This window comes from Schistocerca piceifrons, chromosome X (genome assembly GCF_021461385.2).
Source record: "Schistocerca piceifrons isolate TAMUIC-IGC-003096 chromosome X, iqSchPice1.1, whole genome shotgun sequence".
In the NCBI taxonomy this organism is placed as follows: domain Eukaryota; kingdom Metazoa; phylum Arthropoda; class Insecta; order Orthoptera; family Acrididae; genus Schistocerca; species Schistocerca piceifrons.
The window spans coordinates 880,713,049-880,727,199 of NC_060149.1; the positions used below are offsets into that span (position 1 = coordinate 880,713,049).

Below are 14,151 nucleotides of genomic sequence, written 5' to 3' on the forward strand. Positions count from 1 at the left end.
ACTTCTGAAGGGCCCTGCATACAGACCTTTGGAATGTTACCCTGTAGGCAAAGTGGACAAGACCAGGGCTCTCATGAAGGAAACCGGTATACCTGACATGGTCACTAAACAACTATGATTGAGAATGCCAGTTCCACATAGACCACATGGGCTGCTGAAAGTACAGAAAGAGGGCATACCAATTGTCAGTAACAATGGCACATCAAGCAAGTACATATCACAAAATCTAATATCATGATTAGTTTTCTTATGGTATCCCCGTTCACTAGGGTGCCACTGGAAGACTCATTGGAACTAATTGCAGAGATATTTGATGAGGCTCTGTTGGACTTGTTCAAGCATATTTTCTGTATGCAGGTCAATATTATGAGCAGACAGAACGTTTAGCCATGGACAGCCCGCTCTGTCTCCAGTTTTGCCAGTATGTTCATGAACAGATTTGAAGAGAGGCATTAGAGATGGCTTGATACAAACCCACATGCTTTTTCAGATATGTGAATTACACCTTTGTGATCTGGTCTCATGGTAGGGGTAGGCTCAATGAGTTTCTGGAACATCTAAACTCGTGCCACCCATATATAAGTTCACCCTGGAACCAGAAATGATGGCCAGTTGCTATTTCTGGATGTACTTGTCAAAAGAAGAGCAGATGGCTCATTTGGCCACTGTGTGTATCTCAAACCTACATATACTGATATGTACCTGCAAGCCAGCAGCTGTCACCACCCAGTGCAGAAGAACAGAATTCTGAAGACATTGATCCACAGGGCACACACCTTATAAGACCTATATACACTCCTGGAAATTGAAATAAGAACACCGTGAATTCATTGTCCCAGGAAGGGGAAACTTTATTGACACATTCCTGGGGTCAGATACATCATATGATCACACTGACAGAACCACAGGCACATAGACACAGGCAACAGAGCATGCACAATGTCGGCACTAGTACAGTGTATATCCACCTTTCGCAGCAATGCAGGCTGCCATTCTCCCATGGAGACGATCGTAGAGATGCTGGATGTAGTCCTGTGGAACGGCTTGCCATGCCATTTCCACCTGGCGCCTCAGTTGGACCAGCGTTCGTGCTGGACATGCAGACCGCGTGAGACGACGCTTCATCCAGTCCCAAACATGCTCAATGGGGGACAGATCCGGAGATCTTGCTGGCCAGGGTAGTTGACTTACACCTTCTAGAGCACGTTGGGTGGCACGGGATACATGCGGACGTGCATTGTCCTGTTGGAACAGCAAGTTCCCTTGCCGGTCTAGGAATGGTAGAACGATGGGTTAGATGACGGTTTGGATGTAGCGTGCACTATTCAGTGTCCCCTCGACGATCACCAGTGGTGTACGGCCAGTGTAGGAGATTGCTACCCACACCATGATGCCGGGTGTTGGCCCTATGTGCCTCGGTCGTATGCAGTCCTGATTGTGGCGCTCACCTGCACGGCGCCAGACACGCATACGACCATCATTGGCACCAAGGCAGAAGCGACTCTCATCGCTGAAGACGACACGTCTCCATTCGTCCCTCCATTCACGCCTGTCGCGACACCACTGGAGGCGGGCTGCACGATGTTGGGGCGTGAGCGGAAGACGGCCTAACGGTGTGCGGGACCGTAGCCCAGCTTCATGGAGACGGTTGCGAATGGTCCTCGCCGATACCCCAGGAGCAACAGTGTCCCTAATTTGCTGGGAAGTGGCAGTACGGTCCCCTACGGCACTGCGTAGGATCCTACGGTCTTGGCGTGCATCCGTGCGTCGCTGCGGTCCGGTCCCAGGTCGACGGGCACGTGCACCTTCCGCCGACCACTGGCGACAACATCGATGTACTGTGGAGACCTCACGCCCCACGTGTTGAGCAATTCGGCGGTACGTCCACCCGGCCTCCCGCATGCCCACTATACGCCCTCGCTCAAAGTCCGTCAACTGCACATACGGTTCACGTCCACGCTGTCGCGGCATGCTACCAGTGTTAAAGACTGCGATGGAGCTCCGTATGCCACGGCAAACTGGCTGACACTGACGGCGGCGGTGCACAAATGCTGCGCAGCTAGCGCCATTCGACGGCCAACACCGCGGTTCCTGGTGTGTCCGCTGTGCCGTGCGTGTGATCATTGCTTGTACAGCCCTCTCGCAGTGTCCGGAGCAAGTATGGTGGGTCTGACACACCGGTGTCAATGTGTTCTTTTTTCCATTTCCAGGAGTGTAGTTTGGCAGTAGAAACAGAGCATCTACGATCAGTGTTCTGCAAGAATGTATACACAGACAGACAGTTTCAGAAGGCCCTTCAACAAGCCCCTCCGCCATACGATCTAGAAGACCAAGCTGAGGCAAAAACTGTGGTGAACCTGCCTTAATTGGGATCTATGTCTGCCAAAATCAGCAGAATTCTCAGGAAGCACGACATCAAGTGTGTGTTGTGTCCACCTACCAAAATAAGAGGGCTACTGGGAAATGTGAAAGACAATCTCAGACCACAAAAAACAGCAATTTATAATACACTTCGCTAATGTGCCATGTCGTACATTGGCTAAACACTTAGGACAGTGGACATCAGGTGCAAAGAACATCAGGGGCTCACACAACTGATACACGCAACTATATCAGCCATTGCTGGGCACTGTCTGGAACTCAAATCATTCCATGAACTGTGATGAAACCAGGGTTCTTGTGCAAACCTCCAGATACTGGGACAGTGTCATAAGAGAGTCCGTAGAGATAAAGATGATGGAAAACCTCATGAACTGTGACATGGGGTACCAACTCAGTAGAGCCTGTGATCTTGCACTAGAGTTGCTGACATTGCAATGTGGGCAGCAGCAGAACTCCACAAATAGTAGAACTGAGGGTGTGGACAAGGGAAACTAACCCCCAGAGCACCAGCTCACCAGACTGAAGATGAAACGTTGCAGGGCACTTCTAGCAGGAGTAGACTACAAACAGAACGCCAGCGCACAGACAGGTGCATGGGATGAAGCCAAAACACTGGCACTTGGCCTGGCACACCAGATCAAAGAGGGAATGCCTAAGAACATTTCTAGTGGGAGCAGACTGCAGAGAGAACACTTGTTGCAGCAGTGGACTGAAAATGGAATGCCAGCCCACACAAGTGCTCCGGCCCAAAGAGGGAGCACCTAAGGACATTGCTAATGGGGGCGGACTGCAGGCAGAGTGCCTGGAACCTACCATGGAGGGGGAAGAATGTACATAAAAGTACTGGATCCATTTTACTCAGTGATGAAGTTAACAAGTCATGCTTTCAAAATATCGTGCAAGAATGATGATGATATCCAGCAGAATACACCTCACAATGTCAACAGATTGCCAGAAAAGCCTGAAGAATTATATTTTGTATCTTGTTTACAAGGTAGTCAAGTCAGTTGAGGCAGAAACCCCTCAAAATTGCAGTGTACAAGAGGATTAGTATGCACTTTAAAATGAACTGCGATGGATTAGAGGAAACAACTAAACACAGTTGGTGTATTCGCGATAGATCAGTTTATTTTGAGTGCTGCCTCAAAACAGGATACATCAGTACAAAGATATGAAATGAAATAAGTGAGATCTTACGATATCATGAAATAGCTGGAATTGATTTCGTAATTTCATACCAAGAACAATTTAAATTGGTCCCATGTCTAGCAGTGTGCACACAAATAATGTATCCGAATATAAAATGTTATGTTGTGGAAAAAAAAAGAAATGGTTGCTGATATCTCAACCTCCAAATAAAAGCATTCAAAACTCTATGAGTTTAAAAGCTAAATCATTAACTCCCAAAAATGTCGTACTTGGCACACATACAAAAGGCCTCGAAAAAATTTATCCATGCTCTCAGCTCACTGTGTCACGTGACCAACTAATCTAGTCATAAGTCCATATATGGCCAGCCACATTTGTTCTCTCATTTCTTTCATAAATTGTTAAACAGATCACTTTCTTCTCTTTTTATAGTAAAAAGGTTGTTACATCTTTGGTATTGACACACATTAGTCAAGACTCTTAATTTATTTATGCCTGCTATTTCTACACTGTGTTTTTTAAATGTCTTATAATACTAACATCCAACTTTTCATACAATAACCATACAATCAAATCTTATCACAATCATCAGTGTAAAACCTTACCTGTTCCTCAGTGGATGATTTGTCTTGTCATATAGTGTTAGTATTTATGTCTCTTGTTTCTAAAAAACTAATTTAATTTACTGTGTTGTCTATATACTTATTAGTTGTTCCGCAGACAACATGATGTAGCTTTCTAATACTGTTCATAGTTTTTCTTTAACTTAAATGGTTTGATCGTAAATATGGTTGTTGCCCACATTGGTGCTACTTTGCATTGTTATGTTATAAAAAAAAATACACAATTGAAACTAATTATACTCATACATCCAAATTATATTTACTTAGTAATGGTGGCGCACACTTCAGCACTGCTGCAGGAATTGTTCTCTGTCACTGATATTTCAATGTTCTCCCCAGCCCTTGCACACACTGCACATTGGAAAGTTGTCAACAACTTTCATTCTAAAATGTTTCATGTGGATGATGTTGGACAGTTTTTAGCAATTATATTGTACAATACACAGTTGTACTAGTTATTTTGTTATTGACTATCGACTTTGGTCAATTTCAGACCATCCATGGGCCATACAAAAATACTGTATTCCTCAACTGCAATGCTACACATTCTGAAAAGTTCGACTAAAGTATAACATGATATACCCAACATGACCTCTGTAAACATTTACGTGCACTTTGATATTTACATCTGAATGCATTGTGTGGCAGCAACTGCTTGTATGTTGGTTGTAGGGGGGAGAGTAGAGGACTAGTATCAATCATGTTGGATATAACACATTATACTGTAGTAGAACTTTTCAAAATATGTAAGCATTGGAGTTTTGAAATACACTGTTATGTAGATTTTATGACTTATGGATGGCTTGAAATCAACCAAAATCGATATGTCAGTAATAAAACAGCTAGATAACTGTATGTTGCACAAGGTAGTTCTTGATTTTCCATTCTAATGGTCACTTCCTGACCGGAATTCAACTGCCAGACAGAACAATACCTGAAAGCAACTTGCCATGATGGGTGCTCAGTAAGTTGAACTGGACACTGTTTGGCTAACTCACTGTGTTCAAACTCCCATGACAACAATTGGGATTGTGTTGATGGTGTCACAAAGACTATCGACCATTCTGCTGAAGCATCCCTTCTGCAGTCTTCCGACCAATTTTGAAGACAGTCTATTCTGTGACGGAATAAAGAGTGCTTCTCTGCTGCAGGCAGGTATCTCTATATTGGTTCAAATAGCAACCAACAGTAGAAAGCTTACTTGCAGCCTTTGGGCAGAGAAGGCCAAATGCTGCTGAGCTATAAAGGAGAGTAAACAAGTAGCATGGAAACAGTTCCTGAATACCATAAACAGTTTAATGGTAGACCATTACAAAGGTATCATGGAGAAGTGGGTGGAGCCCATTTACTGCTGTAATGCAAAACTGAAATTTCTCCAACAACCCATGGGTCAAAGCCCAGACAATGGGGGAACACTCTGCAGTGGAGTGTGCGCTGATATGAAACTTCCTGGCAGATTAAAACTGTGTGCCCGACCGAGACTCGAACTCGGACCTTTGCCTTTCGCGGGCAAGTGCTCTACCAACTGAGCTACCGAAGCACGACTCACGCCCGGTACTCACAGCCTTACTTCTCCCAGTACCTCGTCTCCTACCTTCCAAACTTTACAGAAGCTCTCCTGCGAACCGTGCAGAACTAGCACTCCTGAAAGAAAGGATATTGCGGAGACATGGCTTAGCCGCAGCCTGGGGGATGTTTCCAGAATGAGATTTTCACTCTACAGCGGAGTGTGCGCTGATATGAAACTTCCTGGCAGATGAAAACTGTGTGCCCAACCGAAGTCTCGGTCCCCTGGGAAATTGTCCATGTCGAAAGTGGTTTGTATAGTGCCTACATCACACCACGCATCTATTTGCGCACCAGCAGCGTGAGACACTTCAAAAGATTGAGCGATGCTTAGAACTTCCGACAACGACGGGTTTGGCAGTTGTAAGGCACGTTGCCAAACTTCTTTATCAGGAGCAAGCCGTAGAATAGCATCCCTAACCATTGAATCAGCATAAGACTCATGATGAGTGTCTGTGACAAACCGACATTTCCTACTCAGACCGTGTAGTTCCGCCGCCCAAGCCCGGTAAGATTGATGGGGCTGTTTACGACACCAGTAGAATGCCATGCGGGCGGCAACGACGTGTGTTTTTTCGGTAATAGGTAGACAATAAGTCACACATTTCTTGGAAGGACAGAGAGGCAGGTTCCCGCAGCGGGGCTAACTGAGATAGCAGCTGATAGAACCGTGGGGAAATCCAAGATAGAAATAACGACTTACACATAGGAGCGTCGACAACGCCGAAAGCCAAGAAGTGTTGCCGCAAACACTTCTCATAATCCTCCCAGTCTTCAGCGGCCTCGTCGTAAGGAGGGAACGGAGGCGGAGAAGAGGAAGACAGACGATGAGTAAGCGACGTCGACAACGCCTGAATGGCAGCTGTCAGCTGTGTTTGTTGTTCAATGAGCGCTTGCATAAGCTGTTCCATGTCTGCCCCGACACGAACACACAAATCCACAATGCAGGAACAAAAATATACCATCCTCATCGCCAAAAAGTGTTATAACCTTTAATCACTAATAAATTGCGTGGATATACAAACGTAGAAACAATAGCTGGTTACATGCTACCAGTTCCGTATCGGTCATTCGACTGCCGTGCCGTGCCGTGACATGCGGCTGGCGCCGTTCGTAGCTAGGTGGCGCTCCCGTGCTCAGCCGAGTTGCGGAGCGCCTCTATCACCGTTTGCGCGTACTGACGTGGCGGCACTCTTAAATGTCGTGGCACTGTCACAACATAAAGTAACATTGAGACACAACCCAAAGCAAACTGTTTTTACTCTGTTTCTAATCTGCCAATTAGACACTACCAGAAGTATTTTGACAAATGTTGCTTTCTTGTCTGTTTACTCCCTAATGTACTGTAGAAGCACTTTAACACAAATATTCAGTAATGTGCATGGTAAAAGTACGTTTATATGTCCACTGGGTTAGCAATATCATTACTGCTACGCTACAAATCTTTGAAAAGCCTTTCTCAGTAATTCTTTTTTCCAAATATTTAAGCTTTGTGAATGTTTTATTTTTCTTACTAACTTTACATTGTGACACACAGCTTCTCCGGTTCCCAGGCGTGTCACTTGAACAATGCAGATATGTGCATTGAGAAGGTCAATTGTCATCACATTCATATTCACATTTCCAAAACTATTAATTAATATTTGCCTTTTGTGAAATATGATCATTATTTTATGCACATCTGTTCAGTTTCAGATATGGCAACAGTTTTCACAAGAGACAGGCCACTGTGTCACAACTAAGTTGCGGCTCATCCATACAAGCTCACGTAGAGTCAGAGGTGTGTGGCATTTGCAGTATGTGGAATGGGGTGATCAGGGCTGTCCTCTGAATGTTGGTCACTTTCTAGGTAACTGTAAATATTTTATGAATTTGATAAAACATATCACTAGTAAAAATATCAAAAGTCATTTGTTTCCAATGAAAGTTGTTGCACAAAATGTAAAAGCCATGTAAACATCTGCTACACAACTCATCGTATTTTAGAATGCTACCACACATGCCCCACTGTAGTCTGAAAGTCTTATGTAAACTGAAATAATAAAGTTTATTTGTTACACTGGCAAGAAAATGTGTAGTGATAATTAACAGGAACTAGTGTTTTGTTTGTTTGCCTCCACAGTTGAGCAGTCAGCATGTGTGTCTGCCATTAGAAGGAAGTTGGGATCAATTGCTGGCACTGTCAGGGATTTTTCCTTTGTGAGTGAACTTGAAGGCATTCATTCATTCATTCAACATGTTCCATAAATGGTGCACCGTCAGCCTCGTTGAGGAACCACTTGAATTAGAAGTAGCGACTTCAAAGTTCAGAAATCTTACAGCAGGTTGGAGAGCAATGTGCAAGCCATGTACCCCTTGATACTGCATCCAAATGCTGCCACAGGTAGAGGATGATGTCGCGGCTAGTCGCCATCATGCACTCCTCTGTGTCTGATATCAGAGTTCATTATTTTTTAGTGTTGTGTCTATTTCTCAAAGTGTATGAATAGGTTAAAATCAGCATAAGTGTCTGGCAGGGATTTTAAGACCTTAGCTATAACATCAGATTTAGTTCTTGTAATTTATATTTGCCATAACTGAATCAGTCCTCAATCCAGTGACTGATTTGGCCACAGCAGGGAATCATTAAATATCATTCAGTTCGTAGTGATGTTCTTTGGCCTTTCTCACACAGGGGAGGGGAAACACACATTAAGCATCAGAACCAGAAGTAGAACCCTACATCTTTGACCAGTCAAGGTGACCTACCTGTTAACACCTTTCTAACGCTTTTGACACTTATTTCAGAAAGTCCAGTTTTATTTGTGATATAGTTGTTCTGTGATTTACAATGGTCACTTGATGCAAATGGTATAGTGTAACTATGGCTGCCTTCCAATGCCATCCAGTTCCACGTGAGGTAATGATCTATCTGTAGTGAGCTCAGTATGGCATTAAATCACTCTCAACCTACCTTCCTTCCTTCCTTCCTTCCCTCTTACCTTTCTTTCTTCCTTCCTTCTTTCCTCCCCTGCTATGTATGGATAATAAACATGGTACTCAGTTGTCTCACTTGCCAACTTTCACACACTAGAACCATAAACACTTGTAACAGATGCTAGTTTTTTTGCTTTTCCCTCAATGCATGTGGTGGGTTCAGGTCCTATAGCACTGGTTGGAATGACAGGAATAACCTGTCGGTATGAAAGATGTTAAAGTTTCAAAGTTTCTTAACTCAGTTTACAAAGGTTGCAGGAAAGGATAAATTATTATCTCTTCATTTATAAATTACTGTTGAAAGTGATTACCTAACAACAATAGCAGTAAATTCACTTTAAAGTTGTGTGTTAGATAATAAGAAATGTGAGTACTGAGTCTGAGCTACTTTATTATTATATCTGGCGACAATGCATCACAGTATCAACACATACCAAATGTAAAGGTGCATTGCTCATTTTGGGTATGTTTACTGGTCCTAAGGCTAAATAGAAATGGTGTGATGCAGTTTTAATCAGGTCTCATGGTGAAGAGTGTGCCATTCTTCATGATTATTAATACATATATGTAACCTCCCTCCTCCTTCCCCGCCCCAGTCTCTCTCTCTCTCTCTCTCTCTCTCTCTCTCTCTCTCTCAACATGGCTCCACTCCATTTCAGGTTGTTCAGCAAATTTGAAAAAAGTGCAGCAAGCCATTCCAAGTCAGATATTGTGGAATACCGTTCTACTGCAGAGAGTAGTTGGGCTAAGTGTAAAAGCTTCTAATGATCCACTGCGATGAAAATTAGAAATTTCAACATCATTATTTATAACTTTCTTTTCCATAACAGAAAGAAAAAAGCTTAAGGCCTAATTCGAGCATAGGTGGAATCTGAATAAGTGGTAACAAGGACTCCAAACTGTTACAAGGTGCCAGTACTTTCTGAAGCAATTTTGCTTTAGATTTAATGGCTTGCCCTACTTTGTGTCAATGCTCCATTATTAACCTTCATGTTACTGCAAGGGACCCAGCAAAAATCAGGCTTTAGTAGTTTAATGAAAAATGATCAGTTGAATTACTCTGTTAAGATGGTAACTTGAAGGCAGGAGCAAATGGTGATTACTACCATGAGACAGCATATCATTTGTGTTTTTGGAAAATTGTGTCATTTGTGCTTTTGGAAATTTGTGTCTTGAATGTAATGTTTTTGAATTTGCTCATTGTGAAACCTAGTTTGCCCCTGTATGCAAACTGATGGGTAATTTATTTCCCAGTTGAATCTCTCTACAGTCTCTCTCAGTTCCACTGGTAGTGAATTACAGTATTCAGTAGCAGTTGGAGTAGCAGTAGTGCTGTGCTGTGTTTGTAAGATCTCACTGCACTGTCTTCCATAAGCTGAGCAAGATCTAAGAGTAGTTTGAGGATATTCTGAGGCAGATCTCTGATTGCAGAATTGTAAAAAGACATGTGGTCCAGTCACAATTGCAGACAGTGCAGTGAGGCAAATTCGACATCCTCCAGTGGCGTGTGAAGTGCTCCTAGGTGGCATATGGCAGGTCCTCTATTGCAGCAGCCCATGGTAGCCAGTTTAACTCTCTCTTCTGCAGAGATGTGAGCAGTGCATGATGTGCCATGTGCACTTGATGCAGACACTGTTGATATTTAAATCCTTCCTCCCAAAATTACACATCATTGCTGCAGATAGAGATAGAGAGAGCGTGCATGTGCATGTGCATGTGCGTGTGCGTGTTTGTGTGCACATGCATGGGGAAGAGGGGGTGGCGAGGTCAGTGAGGTCTGTGCTGTGGCAATGCTGATGGAGTTGGCTGTAGGTAGCATGATGGCAAATGGTGCCAACCAACCCGCATCACAACTTTCACCTTGCGAATCACAGGTAACATCTGTGAAGAAACTGGAGGTAGGTCATCCATCCAGTTGCCGGTGGCTGTACAGCTTATGCAAACTAGATGTCTGTGGCCTAATTCACTGTGAATGGACACGGATGTTGTTGTAGTGGCTGCATTGGCAGGAGTGGCTGCATAGGTGTGCAAGTGTCGACCTCTGTGGCAGAGTTGTCTGACAACCCATACACCCGAATGTCAGGCATTGGTGAGGGCTGCTCTGAGGTAGCTGTCTGGGATGCAGGCAGTGTTTCTGAAACGTGAAAATGTATGGCAGGATCACAGTAATCACGATAATGTAGTTGAATTTGGTGCCACCAGTGCATGCCTATTTTGCTGCTTTAAATTTGTCATGAAGTCCGATTTTCCCATTCGCTTTTTTGTGGTAACCAGAGGAGATGCCCACTGACTAGCAGAAATAAGTTTCAAGACACCAATTTGTTCTAATCTGTTGAATTCAGAAGCAGCTTCATCATGAATGGCATGAGTCACCGGATGTACATAGTAAAACTTTGGTTGAACATTGTGTTTGAGCATAGTGTGTGCTTGGAAATTCTTTGCATGCCCCAGTGTGCCATTGAACAAATGTCCATATTTCTCACACAGTTGATGAATGCTGGTATGGGAAACTTACATATCAGTAGCATGCACATTATCCTAATCATCAAATCCAAACAAATGAAATGCATCTATGCCAAAAATATTGGGACTTGAGCATGACTGAACTACTGTGAATGGCACAGATGCAGTCATATTTCGATATTTTGCTTGCAGAGATGCACATCCCAAGATCAGAGACACTTTCACTGTTGTAGGTTGTGAGGCGCTGTCACGATTTTTGGAGCTGAGGGTGTCCCAATTGCTTGTAAGTAGTTCGATTAACCGTTATGGCTGAAGGCAATGTATCTGACTGGAATGGTTCAGATTGATGGTGAAGCTATGAATAGTTTGCAGTTTGTTCCCTTAATACAACTGTCAGTTCTGACTTTTGGAAGATTGCTTTTATGTGTTTTGTGAGAAACAGAGCCTTTTGCAATTTGTCTAAACAGAGAGAATGTAGTTTATTAGCCACATTTTATGCTGTGTGAATTTCTCTGTAACTTGTGTACTTGCATCTGTATTGAAGTGGAACAGGGTTTGCATTGCACTTAATTTGCAGGCACACTTGCTATGTGTGTCCTCACTTGTGACTGTGTCGACATTCTGCCTCGCAGAAAAAGCAGTGTTTGTGATTATGCATGATATAAAACTTGAACAAAGACTTGGGAGTGACTGGCAGCTGTTGTCAATGCAAGCTACACAAGGCAGACCTCACTTAGAACTAGCCCGAGTAAATGTTGTAACAACAAGCACAATAAAGTCAAATTCAATGAAGTAATGTACTTCCTGAGCTTCAATTACCTTAAGTGCATCAGCCCGTACTCTGTTGTCTCCAAGGTTCTGAAAAATGCCAGCATGAAACATTTCACCTTGAAAAGCAGCTCTACAAGTACAGTTAAATTTACTGTTCATAGCCATGCCCTTGAGTTCAGAGACCTATTCCTTGTTAGAGTGACTACTGTGACAACACATACAAAACATTTGAAATCAGCGGCACCTACATGAATCTGAGCTTCAAATAATTCACCCAAGTTCCCAATAACTTCCTCATAGGGTAGGATTTGGATCTCTACTTGAGGGAACAATTTCCTACACAAATCAAAAATATGCTCTTCTACCCAAGGTTAAAAAAAGAAAGAACGTCATGGGTCAGCTCTGATTTTATAAGCTGCAAAATGTTTGTCAAGCTGCATGGAGACTCTGTCCATTCCTCTTTGTTTTTCATGAAAAGAGCGGTAGGGAGGAGGTGGCCAGCAGAATTCTGTACTTCAGCCGTTTGTCTCTGGGACTGTTGTGCTTCCACCAGTCTGGTTATGCTGGCCAGCAAGGTTTTGATTTGTTGGGTCTGAAACTAAACAAATGCAGTGAGTGGATACCTCCAGAAGTAGCAGTTGTGGGCAGTGTAAGAATAATGCAAAATTGAAAAATTCTAGAACCTTTCTGTTCCTCACTGTATGTAGAAAAGAAAAAATTCAGTTTTTTCCATTGACACTAAAAGAAATATTGATTATTTCAGCATGCAGAGATGTCAAAACTTCTTCCTTGGATCCAAGTTGTCACTAACCACAAACTCATTGCCAGAAAAGCCTTGTGTGTCCTTCAGTGTAATGAGGTGGATGAATGCTCTATAACTCATCAAACACTATAGAATGATTAAAACATAAATATATTTATTTACAATATATACGGTATTAAGCATACATAACTTTATATCCTTCAATCTCTCTGCAGTCTTCCTCTGTTCCACTAGTTTTAGATTACAATATTCAAGACCAGTCAGGGTAGCAACAGCATAATACTAGGTTCGTGAGGTCACACTGCACTGTCTTCCATAACCTCAGTGTGATCTGAGAGTAATATGAGGATAGTCATAGGCAGAGCTCTGAGAGCCATACCTTAAAAAGACATGTAGTCCAATCAAAATCGCAGGAATTGAGGTGATGCAAATTTGGTATCATGTGGTGGCATGTGTGGCAACACCTACTGGCTTATGGGAAACCCTCTATAGTAGCAATTCACAGCAGTCTTTTTAAATGTCTCTTCTGTGGATATGTGAGTGGCACACTATTTGCCACGTGCAGTCGACGAAGATATCATGGATAGCTCACCAGTTATTATCAAATCATTCACATGTATTCATCCATACGTGGTTGTTAGAGACAAAAAGTTCGTTGATGCTTCCTGGCTACACTAAGTGTCATTTTTATTGGTTATGCCCCTGAGAGGTGGCAGGGCATAGACACTCTGCAGCATATGTATGCCTTGTGTGTTGCCTATAACACAGTCATCTGCTTCGTATGATAGAGGGTAGACCAACCAAAATTAAAGTTCTTGCTTTGCTTTTAAAATATCTTTCTCTGCTTAGAGATCTCATTCTTGCAGCTTTCTTGTTGAAAATGTGTATATCAGTTTACTGTTGTAGGTAGTATCCAGCACAACTGATTAGTAGATCCTGCTTGATTTGTGAAATCTGATCATACCATAGCCAGTGAAGACTAAAGGAAACCTAGTGCCACCTGCTAACATCAGCAAACTTTTGTCTCTAACAAAAGTTCTTCCCAAGATATGATCTATTGTCGCTAGACATTTGAATCAAAGTCTTTGAAACACCCTTATATATAAAAACGAATGTTTCCTTCTGATTGCTATAAAATTTTTGGGTATTATAGTTGTGTGCACACCTGTGAAGATTTCTGAATTATAGTAGTCTGTGAGAGTAGATCCTGATAGCTGGCAGCACTGTTGCCAGCCTTTAACTTCACTGCTAACATCTGCAGGCAGAGACAATTGGCATTTGTGGAGCTGCTACAACACTGAGGCATTGCCGTACACACATACACAAAATCCATTGTACATTAGCATGTGTATCATTTCAACAAATTTCTTTATTTCATATGGTTTAGTGGCAGTTCGTGGACTTTCAGTGTGTGTGTGTGTGTGTGTGTGTGTGTGTGTGTGTGAGAGAGAGAGAGAG

At 42.9% G+C, this 14,151-nt stretch overlaps 1 protein-coding gene across 1 annotated transcript in view; it reads left to right on the top strand.

Annotated features, from left to right (window-relative positions):
- Positions 1-14,151, top strand: part of LOC124722640 (tyrosine-protein phosphatase non-receptor type 14) — a 169,444-nt gene that overhangs the window by 138,220 nt on the left and 17,073 nt on the right. Inside the window, exon 20 of the mRNA XM_047247787.1 lies at positions 7,410-7,569. Coding sequence (XP_047103743.1) covers positions 7,410-7,569 — 160 coding nt within the window. The remainder of the gene's footprint in view (positions 1-7,409; positions 7,570-14,151) is intronic.